The sequence below is a fragment of the Eurypyga helias genome, unplaced genomic scaffold (genome assembly GCF_000690775.1).
Source record: "Eurypyga helias isolate BGI_N326 unplaced genomic scaffold, ASM69077v1 scaffold17038, whole genome shotgun sequence".
Lineage (NCBI taxonomy): Eukaryota > Metazoa > Chordata > Aves > Eurypygiformes > Eurypygidae > Eurypyga > Eurypyga helias.
Window position 1 is genome coordinate 3,530 of NW_010269058.1, and position 12,468 is coordinate 15,997.

A 12,468-nucleotide genomic window follows, 5' to 3' on the forward strand; every position below is an offset into this window, starting at 1 on the left:
TTTTTTTTCTGCCAGAAATGAACTTACTGATGTGAAAAGCTGTTCATGTGTGGATATTTGTGGAGTTGAAATTTTGTTGAGAAGGGGTAATATAGCAAAGTAAGCAAAGAAAGGAATATTTATTATGTCTATCGATGTGATTGTAATAATGCAGCAAGTTTTGGTGTTTTAGGGCAGAGATTTTTGAAACATGTGGTTTCTACATGTAATGAATGATTATGCCAGTTCACTCATGGAATATTTTCAGCTTCTCGTACTTGGCATTTCAAGGAAGTACTTGGCATTTCAAGAAAGCCACCTGGGCCCATAGCCTGTTCAGCACTGGCCCAGTCATTACTTATGTGGCCCACAAGTACCGTAACTCACCATGAGGGCTGCTTACAACCTGTATTATATGAAAACTTGCCTCAGTGGTGGTGGATGGTTAAAATGTCTAATGTTGCAAATTTGTAGCTATTTATCGTTTGTGTAGGATAGGACCTGTACTGCTTGTTTGTTTTCCCTTAACGTTTCCCCCTTAGATATTTTTCTTCATGAAGACCTCACAGTAAAAATAGGTGACTTTGGTCTAGCTACAGTGAAATCGCGATGGAGCGGATCCCATCAGTTTGAACAGTTGTCTGGATCTATTCTATGGATGGTAAGCCAGGGGCAAGTAGTGTGTTTGTTTCAGCAAATATAATTGCCTTTGGCCAAAGTTTTTGAGACACTTCCTCCAGCACACTGACACATACAAGCTGTCTTACGCTGGAAAAGACAAGCAGGAGTATGAAGTACTAAATGGATGTTTTCCAGTCCTTCTTTAAGCATATCTTTTTCAGTAGTCAGCAAAAATACTTCATTGTCTTCATCCCTTACTCTGAGGTTTAAACGGAAAAGAAAATGGTGGCTAAGGAAAAAGGGTATGATTCCTCCAGGGTTGAGGAGAAGGTGTGAAAAGCCATGGAAAAAAACCATCCTGTAAAGGTGTAGAAGAACTAGCACAGCCAAAAGTAAGATGCTCTTAAGGATTCAATCATGGTTACTCTCAAGAGGTCACACAACTTAGTAAATGAGTCTTAGTGAGAAATACAGTTACGACCTCCTACGCAGCTCTGCTTTCTCCTTTTCTCCCTGAAAAAAGGGCAGGCTCCATTAGTTGGCATTATTTTCAGTGTTGATATAGTTGCAGTTTCAGAATAGCTTGTCGCCCTGGACAAGGTCATTTTGTTCTGTCATAGAGGAATGAAGGGATCACCAAGCTACAAAGAACCAGTTGATTTTGAGGTCCATGTCAACATCCAGTCTGTCTGAGGACCCGGTAACCTATGAAGGCAGGAGTGGGCCTTGCACCTGTTACACTCTGGACAAGTCCATGTTTTGTTCCCGGTATGTGAAGTGCAGCCCGATGTGGTGAAATAAAAACCTCATTCTTTCCCTTTGTGGTACAGGCACCAGAAGTTATCAGGATGCAGGATAAAAACCCATATAGCTTTCAGTCAGATGTGTATGCGTTCGGCATTGTTCTGTACGAGCTGATGACCGGACAGTTGCCGTACTCAAACATCAACAACAGGGACCAGGTAAGGGAAGGGATGGACAGCCCTTGTCAGCTGTGGCCTGAAACAAAGATCGATCCAGCGCCGTGCCGTGCACATTCTGATGGTTTGTGTGTTTGTGGTTCTGATTCTGATGTTATGAGATGCCGCTTTTGCATTTTCTAGACCTGCTTCAGCCACGTAGCACTGATTTACTTATTTCTCTAGAGGTTGGTTTGGTTTTTTTTCAAGTATAGATTTTCAGCTTCTGAGCTGGTTGCCAGGATACTTACTAGGGAGAGAGCAGGTTACTTAATAGTAATCATTTAGAACAGTTCTGCAAAGGCAAAATGATCCTCCATATGTTCAGTTATTCCTCTTCCCACCCCCCTCCCCTGGCACTGAATAATAGCTCAGCAACAGGATTGACAATATGGAACAGCAGTCATCTCGCTGAATGTTTTATGTTCATTTCAGTCTGGAGAAATGCATGCGCCATCTAATTGAATTTCAGGATATCAGCATTTCTCAAATCCTGCTTGATGGAGTATATGACTTCCCCAAGCGTGTGAATCCTGTAAGAAGATTACTTAATTGTGAACAAATATTCCTTAAGTCAAATGATACCGCATGCCTGTAATGTATCTCCGCAGGAGAGGCACATTTACGAAGGCATATCTGATTCATTATTTCTGTCTGGTCTGAAAATAGTATCCGTGCATCAAGATCTTCGGTGTAAACCCCTGCATGTCTGGGCGGTGATATATTTATGTTGTTTCTGTGCCCGCATCCCTTGTTTTTAACTGTCAGTACTTGAGAACTGCAACCATAGCAACATTCGGCTGTGAATGCCATTTTGTAAGGTTGCTTCCGTCTTTGTCAGAATAATTCATCCCAGGTCATCAAATTTGGAGTGACTCCCCTGGGTGTGGGTTTTGGTTGGGGTTTTTTGTTGGTGTGTGTAGGTTTATGGGGTTTTTTTCCTCTTTTAAATTATTTTTGCCTTTTGAAAAAAGGGAGATATCCAGATTCCTGACCAGGTGGATATAGCCTTCTGGAAGCAGTATTTGGGCATTTTTTTACTTTTGCTCTTTGAGACTTGAAAGATGAAGCCAGTGATGTGGGTGCTCCCAATTGAGTGCTGAAACAAATTTTAAATGGCAAGCGAAGCCAGACGTATAAAACGGGATCTAATGTCTTGAGTTGTGTCACTCCCCGTCTGTTGTCTGAAAAGGCGTAAGTACTGCTCGCTCTTTGTTGGTGCATCTACGTCAGCTACTGTGACACGGCTGAGCTGCTTGGTGAGCAAAGCGTCGTTCTTGTCACGCCTCAGAGTGCTTCTCTCACCTTACCAGATTTTTCTAGACAGACTAGGACTGTTCTGGTAGTGAAATTCTCTTTTCTCTGTGTAAAACAAAAGTTTAATCCCTGTATTATTTGTAAAGAGAGCATTGGAAACATAAATAATGATGGATTTCGAATAATTTCAACTTAAATAGTGTAATTATTTAGAAAAAAGTAACTTCTAGATGATAATTCTTACTGCAGCAGAGGTAAGGGACAGGGTAGACAGCTCTTTACTATGAAATGCTGCTCTAGCACGTGGGGATTTCTAAAGAAACCATATGGCAGTTTTATACTCCCCCTTGATGCCAACACAGATGCGACTGAATCAGAAAGTTGAAAAAGGACCAAGATTGTGTTAGCATAAATAACATGTATAGCTTGCTTGAGATGTGGGGGTTTTCTGTTGGGTATTTTTGCCAGTGTCGAGATGGGAAACAGTTGCATTTCATGAAATATAAGGTACGATACACCTGCTGGGTCTGGCTGAGTATTCAGAAAAGGTAGTGATTAGCTGCTGCAGCCTGAATGGATCTTTGATTAGCTGGTTTGAAGGAGCTTTTTAGTGTCAGTGCAACTGCAGTACTCAAACCACATTGCATTTGACCTTGGCTTGACATGATGACGTTTGATATTTTTTATGTATCCAAGAGAACATTAACCATATTTATGCTCTGCTTTCCTGCTTTCTATTAGTTTACTTGTGTTTGTGCTTAAGTTTTATCCTTAAGTGAAATATAAAGCCTTCCATGTTAAAGGAATTACTGTGAAAATGCCAAGCCTGTCTCCTCTTCTGCAGAGGAGAGGCAGTTTCTCTTTCTCTTTCATGGTTTTTTTTGGGGGGGGTGTGGGGAAGGTGGTCAGATGTCAAGAATAAGCTTTTGTGGTGGAAAAGTTTATGAAGGAATTTGTTCTCAGAAGGTAAGGGGTTTTAATATCTGAAATCCATGTGTTTCTTAAAATACCTTTCAGTGTGAACTTGCTGTTGACTTATATTAGAAACCAGAATATCTATTCCTTCTGAATATTTATTTTTAAGCATTCTGATCCTGCCACAGTGTTGCTTATTCTTGTTTTCATAACAGTTTTTGACAGCGAAGAACCGTTCCTTAGATGGTTATTGCCATAAATGGGTAACCATTTACTAGTGTTCAAGTTTCACAGAAATCTTTCTTAGGAGGAGGAGGAAAAATCTAATTTTTTGCTCTCTACTGAATAGGTTAGCAAGCATTACTCTGAGAAACTTGGCATTTCCAGTACCAGATAATGTTTCCTGGGAGCAGAAAACTTGATGCTGGGACTAAAATGGTCTAGCAAAATGTTCATCTTTTGTTACTCTTTGGTTATGGACTCATCTTCTTCCCTTTTCATCTTTTTCCCCCTTAAACAAAGATAATTTTTATGGTGGGACGAGGATACCTATCTCCAGACCTCAGCAAAGTACGGAGCAACTGTCCAAAAGCTATGAAGAGACTAATGGCAGAGTGCTTAAAAAAGAAAAGAGATGAGAGACCCCTTTTCCCACAGGTGAGAAATGTTCCTCTTTAGTTCTCAGCAGACTTCACAATTCAGATATTAAAACTGGCCCATTCAAAATATTTATGGTTAGTGCTATAGCATGACTTCCCTAAAAGTACTGCTTCAGTACCTGGTTAGTGCCGTTTAATTAGAAATGTTCATTTTTGTTTCAAAAAACAGGTACTAAAATGCCTTGTCTAGTTGTAAAGCATGTATGTATTGGAGAAAGTTCCAACTGGGACACAGTGAGATTAATAACCGCAGATTAGAACTTGCTGTGTATTTTCTCAGAAATCTTTATACCCCCCTCCTTGCTCTCTCCAAACTCTATGAAGGGAAACTGATAGTTTTGTCACAAAACTTGATTTATCATGCCTGCTGAGGCAGGTTTGAGTTCTAAAAGCTCGAGGGGGGAACCTTAGATTCTTGGTGGAAAAAAGAATTTTTTTAAAAGCGCTTTTAAAAACTAAGGAGCTCCCCCTCTTGGCGTTATGGGAAATGGCATTAAGGAAACTGCTGCCGAAGCTGTGCCTGACGGTAGGTACAGGGGCTAGTGCCTAAATCGGGAGGCAAATAAAAGGCAACTGGATTCATTACACTTACAGAGGGAAATCGTTATGCCCTTTTAAAGGGGAAAACAAGACTGTTTCTTCCCAAAATGTCCTTTTCAGCTTTTTGAGGATGTCAACATCAGAGTGCAATGCAGTAACCTATTTTTAGAAATTTCTGTTTAAATTTGTGCATAAATATTTTTCTGCAGTTAATTGATGTTCTGCCTTTGGTTTTAAGAGACTGTTACAACTTTGGAACAACAGATCTGATCATTTATTTTCTGCTCGTTTCAGATTCTTGCCTCCATTGAGCTTCTGGCCCGGTCGTTGCCAAAAATTCACCGCAGTGCATCTGAGCCCTCATTAAACCGGGCTGGCTTCCAGACAGAGGATTTTAGTCTATATGCTTGTGCTTCTCCAAAAACACCCATCCAAGCAGGGGGATACGGTGGGTTTCCAGTACACTGAAAAGAAGTGTGAAAGCGTGTGTCTGTGTGCTGGTGTGTTCCTGTGCGTGCAACACACGTGTACGTTCTCAGTTCCTACCAGCTGTGGTTTTAATGTTTGCTGGGGGAACGAAGACTCACTTCCTAACACACCGGGCGCTGAATGTCCCGAGCACCAAGTCAGTGTTGTCAAGGAATGCCCTGAGAACAGCTGGCACGAGAAGAATTATAAGGTCACATGAGAGAAGTGGGAAAAGTCACTTCAAAACAAGCAAAAATCCTCGTAGTGTCGTTGGGTGTCGTTTTTGCTTGCCTGCGTCATTTTTGCCTAGTTTGTTGATTGGAATTAGTTACACAGGAGTGTGTTTTATTTTTAATCTACTCAAGCTATGGTGGGGTTTCTTCACTTCAGTTGAGGTCATTATATTTGAGCAATAGGCTTTAGATTCCTCAGTAATTCCCTTCGATGTGTGGGAAACAATTGGAAACATAAACAGCTGCAAGGCCGACCACAGTTAAAACTTCTTGCGGTCAGCAGAAGTGAGCAGATACAACACAGAATCCAAAGAAAGGCCTTAGTGACGTGTGACTTATTTTGAAAGTTGAAGTTTAAAATAGTGCTGTTTAGAGAACATCTCTTCCTGCAGAGGAGTGGTGGTGTGGGGTGTGGTTTGCTTTTTATTTTTGCCTAAATACTCTGACCTGCAATAGTTTAGAACATCTCAAAATGTTCTGTAACAGTGCAACATAGAAGAAATTCTGAATCTGCTGTTGCTGAACTGCAAGAAAATTACTGGTAATGGTGCCTGTATCCTTCAAGTAGCACGGATTTCAAAATTAAAAAGAAAAAAAAATTTGAGCATAACCAACTACTTTAAGAGAAAAAGGCTGCAAACACCCATAAAAGGAAAGGAGGATTTGGAAAAGCAGTTGTTTTTATGGGAATCAGTATTATACCACAAATTCTGATAAGGTGAAAGGTTTAATAATACCACTAAGCATGTTTCTGTTCAGTGGCAAATTGGTTTTTTTACTTCCATATAAAAGCTGCTAGTCTGGCTGGAAGTGTCTCAGTTAGACAAGGTACCTAACAGAGACAGCTAGACCCTTTCCAGGATCCTGTCAGATTGTATTTTTCTCTGAAACAGGTGAATCATAGAGGTGATTCAGCTTATATCAGTCTTTGATGTCAGATATGAAAACAGTAATGTTACTGACTGTGTTCTTGCGTATTTAAAATCAGTTTCGTGGTCTTTTTTGTTTTTAAACTGCTAAGTTATTAATTTTCGCAGATTCTTCAGCATCGGAAACAAGCTCTTGCTGCTCTTGTTAGGACTTCAAGGACCAGGAGTATTCTTAATGGCTTTTGTACAGGCATACAGAGAAGTTTACATGTGGCGAGCAGTAGGTTTTTCAAACAGATCAGGAATTCCAAAAAGGTCTTCTTGTCTGTTGTCTGGCAAATGAGCCTTTGGAAACAGGAGGCGGAGTTAGAGAGCTTGAAGAGATGTAGCCAATTTCTGCGTTTTCTGACTGGGTTCTAATGGTCTTTTTGGCTTCTGCTGTTAGAACAGTTTGGGAACTAACTTTTCTCATTTTGTTAGTCAAGAAAATTCAGCTGTTGAAATCTATTGCTATGGAAATAATTATGGGAGACGAAAGTTGTTATTGTTTCAGAAAAATCTGTTTCCCATCTTCCTGGTAGCTTCACCTCATTTTGGCAGGCTTATCTTAAAATGAGAACAGGATTTAAGTGTGTTTTTCCCCCTCTTACTCATTTAAATTGCAAACAGTGAGGTGGAGTGCCAGTTAAGCTTTGGGATATGGTATTCAGTGCAGACTACAGTGCTCATTTCAGTGAGAGCAAGAGGGTGCTGCTGCTGGGTCTCCTGCAGAATCTAGAAATGTGTCCTCCCTGACGGGAAAGGCTTAAGCACACCGGGAGTTACAGGGTAGAGAACCATCATCACTACCCTGTCCGGGCTTACTCTTCTGCAGGTCAGTTCAAACAAGTTATTCCTTGGGGTAGTGTTACCCTCCTTGTTGTTAAGATTGTTCTTCTGTGCTATAGGAACTAGGGTTACAGGGGGAAAAATGCTGCCACCCTTGGGCACATTTGGCCCCATTCCCTGCTGTATGGCCGCTGCGTTAGAATTTTTCCTGTCACCTGCTCTTGCACGTCGAGCACGGTTTGGGATCCACGGCCATAACGTCATCTTAGCTTCTCGCTGAACATGTTATGAAGCAGAAAAGGAGACTGGGTTTTGTGGCTCATTAACTTTATCAGACATAAAGGCATTTAGGGGCTTAACTTGTGTAGTTTATAAATGCTGCTTCACTGTGATCTGGGAACAGATCCACAGGAAGATGCCTGTGGATTTGGGTCAGTGTTCTCAAAGATGCAACTCAGATTGTTTAGGAACAGACACCTGTAAGTCCTGAACACGGGTCTGTAGGAACCCAGGCTTTTGTGGAGGGATACTTTACACTATGTGAGATTAGTTTTTTCATTGTTTCCTTGCATCTCAGTACAGAAACAAAATCTGTCTTGGTACCTTCTAGAAGGACCAGATCCTCATGCGTGCTACTGTATATTCTTTTGAGAATACCAATTATCCATACCAGCGTATGTTCCAAATATTTATTTAGCCAGTGGATGATATCTGTACTAGAAGATCAGCACAAGAGCCAACAGAAAACTGCCTCTTTGTCATGCTTTTTTCTGTGTCTGTGAATGTAATCCAGGCAAGGTGTTGGAATCTGGTGTTTCCCTTTAAGTCAGTTACTGCCTACTGCAGTAGACAAGGGTGGCATGAGCCTGAAAGGGAACCATTCTTCTCCTTATGATTCTTCTGACAAACATGGCATCTACCCCAGGGTAAGGAATACAATTAAGATGTTAGGAATACATCTTAGTAATCTCACGAATCCAGATAACTTACACATTTGTGAGAGCAGAGATTGGTAACTCCATTTTAAGTCCTTCCAGGGATCATGGACAGCAGGTTCGCTGAGAACATGCCCTTATAATAGGTTGTTTGGACACAACGTGAAAGAACTTGTTCATCTTTTTAGTACAGATGTTTTGGAAGTGTGCATTTCACACAAGTGGTTTCCACTTGCTTGGCACGTGACGAGCGTGAAAAGACTGTAGCAACTAACTCAAAAGGGCTCTGGTTTTCAGATCCTTTGGAAAGGAGTTTCTTTGTTACCAGTCAAAGCGAGTATTTGAAGTTCTGCTTGGTAAAAAGCAAATCAAATGCCTGGCTCACAATGAATAAAAATGTCTGTTGTTCTTTACACATCCCAAATCGCTAAGTATGTGGTTTCATAGCTTCATGGTAAGCTGATCTCATTTGGAGCAGCCAAGGCCCAGCTCCTTGCCCTTGCACTGGCAGATGCCCTCCAGTTCCACAAGTCTGTTCCGCTCAGTTAGGTGTATAGACATCCTCAGAGTAGAAAAGGTCACATAGAGCGTTTTAGCTAACCAGAAGGTCCTGTTGACACTTAGCAGGATGGAGGACTCCTGCACGTGGATAAGTATAGCCATTTACATTCCTCAGCTTGGAAAAGCTGTGACTGGTAACCACGTTTTATACATGTTCAATCAACATAATCCCCTTATTAGATGAACCTGTTCACTATTTTGGTCTCCTATTGATTTGAGATCAGGTTAGTACCTGAGTTTTGAAAGGGGAGATTTAGCACTGGCTTGTCAAAGCAAATGTCTTTGCTAAGGTTTTACATAAATGACATAAAAGTCTGAAAATCACCATTTTATAGCTACCATTCTCTCTGAAATGCTTCTTGACTTCTGAACCTGTTTTTCCATTGCCCTTTCCCAATTAATGGTTCATCTTTTATCTTCTGAAATCCCTGTACGACTATTAAAAGCTGAATTATTACCAGAAATGGGCAGAAGGACAAGATGAGTAATGAGGGAGCAATCTCTTGTTTATAAATTGATCTTTAATCAGCAGTTTAGGAAAGCAGACTGAAAAATAAATTAAGTAGAGCATGTTTTGAAAGCGTAGCTAAGCGTGAATGTCATTCTTAAAAATTAGCCTCACAGGCAATACTTGATGACTTTTTTGTCCTTTTCTTAAAAGAAAAGAAAAAAGGGGGTGGGGGGGAGTACAAAAATTGAGGTGTTTCTAGAAGATGCTGTGAAGACAGTTGGAAGATTAGTGACGTGCCAAAGAGAAACAAGGAAAACTATCTCATATTCAGGATATTTTAGAGCAAGGTTTTTTCTGTTGGTAGAACTAGTAAAACAGGCGATTAAACCCTTTGTGGGGCTTCCATTCTTTTGTTGCTATAACTTCAAACTACCATGACAGCCTATCAAGGCACATAGAGCTTGAGGTCTGTCACAGCCCTGTGCCAGCTAGCCTTACTGCAGACCTTGGGTGGGCTCCCTTCTCTTTTCCTGTGACACACAGAGCCCTCTCTCCCTGTGAGACTTGGGACACTGCAGTGATCTCCACTCTCCCTGCTTTCTTCTTGTTCCCTTAGATCAGCCGTATCAGCTCTTGCTACCACGCCCTCTAGATGCCCTTTCTTCCCCCTCCCCATGCAGACTCCTGATCATTTTCTTGGTTCCCCTATTTATAGAGCAAGACATTGCATGGACTTAATGCAATCAGTCTAAAATTACATTTGCAGGCATATTTCTGGTTTGTTTATTCAGAATAAGAATCTTAAGAAAAATCAAAACCAACAGAACGCTTGCTCTTGAAAGGATGGAAGGACACCAAGATAGGGAGCAGTTGTTTGGACACAGTGGTATTCACATGTGTCTGTTGAGCAGAACAAAAGGTCCCTTCTGCCTGCTAATCAGTCCTTCATTCGTAGAGAGCCCTGAGGAGTGCTCTCTAGCTTGACATTCTTGCAGAGCCCAACAACAGGAAGTTGTATGTACGTTTCTTTTGCTCCCGAGTCCTTTTGGTTAAACGTAGTTGGACAACCCTCCCTAAAAATCCTATAGAACACAATTTCTCTGTGGGTGGCAGCAAAATTTTTTTGTTAAAGCATAAGATTAAGAGGATGATTATCTTAGTTTGGGCTTCTATTCAGTTCTCTCGCAGACTTGTTAAGACTCTGGGCAGTGATTTTACTCTCTGCCTTCATTTCATCATCTCCAAAATGAGACTGCCAGTCTGTGTGGCGGCACAGAATTTCAGGAGGTCATTGCACGTGAAAGCGCTGCAGAGGAATTACGGTTTATTCAGTAATTTTGAAGAAAGGATGGGGCTGCTTTATTTGTTGCGCTGCCTATTAGCGAGGCCTAATTTCTGGTATGGGAGTGAGTAGATAATCTCACTCTTCTTACTTTTCTCACAGCAGGTGGCTATGTTGGTGTCTAAATCAGACTCTAGCCGTCTGTAATACTGGTTTAATATTAAGGCACTTTATATAGTCTTTAAAGGTTAATGGGTGTATGAAGTAGCTCTTTGTTATTAAACCAGTTTTACAGCAGAACAGAAATTAGTTTGCAGTCTGCCGCATTTGTTGCAGTTGTTGCTTTTCAGGAGGATGCATCTGCAATAGGGCGTTTAAAGTGAAATTGAACTGGCACGTTTCTATTTTCAAATGCACGATGAACTAGACTTTGCTTGGACTTCTGGACCTCTGTCCTGGGGAGAATGGGGTACAGCTTGCTTTCAAGAAATTCTCTTTTGGTAAAATTGGCTGGGTCTGGATTCAGTGTTCTTTCGCTATGTATTCTTTTGTGCTTCAATTTTAACAGTGTGTATTTTTTAACACCTTTTATGTTCAGCCTAATGTTTGACTAGCCTGGAGAAAATCTCTGAGCAGCCAGTAACTGAAATCACCTGTATTTAAACCAAGCTCTTGTCCTCCCTCTACAGGAGAATTTGCAGCGTTCAAGTAGCCACAGCACCATGGCAGCACCCACTCTGTTATTTAAGTCTTGTGTTCCTACAGTTTCTTAACATCAGAACTCTGTTCTGCTCCGCAAAACCTAAAAGTAATTAAGAAAAGATATCCATAAGCTTAAAAGTGGAGCAGAATGAAACTGCCAGTCCAACACAATGGGAAAAAGTACCTTTTTGGGAACCAGAATCCTCTGCTGCCAGTGTTTCTCCTTCAACACAAACCACCATGTGCATTCGGAGACCCGCAGTGGCTGCCTGTGCCGTTGGCATCATTCCCAGGAGAGAGGAGAGGGCCCTGGCGGTCTGACTGTGGTGCTCGGGCATGAGGGGATGGATCTGCTGCTGCAACTTAGGAGACTTGCTTTGGATGGTCTGCCGGTCGGCTTTCTCCCTCTAACAACGTACCATCAGAGGCTGAATATCTGATGAGTGCTAATTTACAAGAATCATCCTCCGTTCTGGTCTGTTTTTTCCTGGTGTACTCACTGGTTTGTGGACAACGCAGTATCCCCTTTTCACCGTATTACAAGGTCAAACAGCTAAATCTGTCTATATTACTGGGGTTTATTCCAGAAAAATTGAAATTGTGGGGCGATGGGAGCTGGAGAAGTTGTTATTCTAAAGGCGAAGAGGTTAATCTGAAGGAAAAGGGGATGCTGCTGCACCTTTTTTCAGATTTACTTTATCACTTCTTCAAAAAAACAAACAGCAACCACCGACCTTAACCTTTTTTCCTTTTCTGGTATTTTCTTGGTGTGTGCATATACGACGTCTTTGGGAAGGATAAGGTAGATCCTTCTTTTGTTGGTCCAGCAACAAACTGAAGTTTAAAATCAAACACAAAAAATGTAGCAAGATTGTCCTCTCTCTTACTTTTTTTTTTTTCTTTGGTATCATATGATACAGTGTATTTATCAAAGATGCCACCACGGCATCTGAAGTCTGTAGAATTCCTGATACAGACTGTGAATGGTGTATGTACCTACTTTAAAAGTTTTATTTTAAATGAGGGTGCAGGTTAACGCCAGGTACCTTACCAACATGTAATGTTTTCATAAACGGGGAAAAAAGTTCTCAGGTTGAATTGAATACAAATACAAAACCCCCCCTAGAATTAGACATTCCGAAAATTATGTTTTGGTACTTTGAAGAGCTTTTTTTAAAGGACTTTTATCCTGTCAACTAAACGTCCTCT

The 12,468-nt window shown here is 41.1% G+C and overlaps 1 protein-coding gene across 1 annotated transcript in view; it reads left to right on the forward strand.

Moving 5' to 3' along the window:
- The window catches only part of LOC104514327 (serine/threonine-protein kinase B-raf), a 13,881-nt gene extending 1,926 nt beyond the window's left edge, over positions 1–11,955 (forward strand). The window contains exons 3-7 of the mRNA XM_010157971.1: positions 522–640; positions 1,431–1,562; positions 4,254–4,388; positions 5,225–5,378; positions 11,247–11,955. Coding sequence (XP_010156273.1) covers positions 522–640; positions 1,431–1,562; positions 4,254–4,388; positions 5,225–5,378; positions 11,247–11,269 — 563 coding nt within the window. The 3' untranslated portion in view covers positions 11,270–11,955. The remainder of the gene's footprint in view (positions 1–521; positions 641–1,430; positions 1,563–4,253; positions 4,389–5,224; positions 5,379–11,246) is intronic.
- The last annotated feature ends 513 nt before the right edge of the window (positions 11,956–12,468 follow it).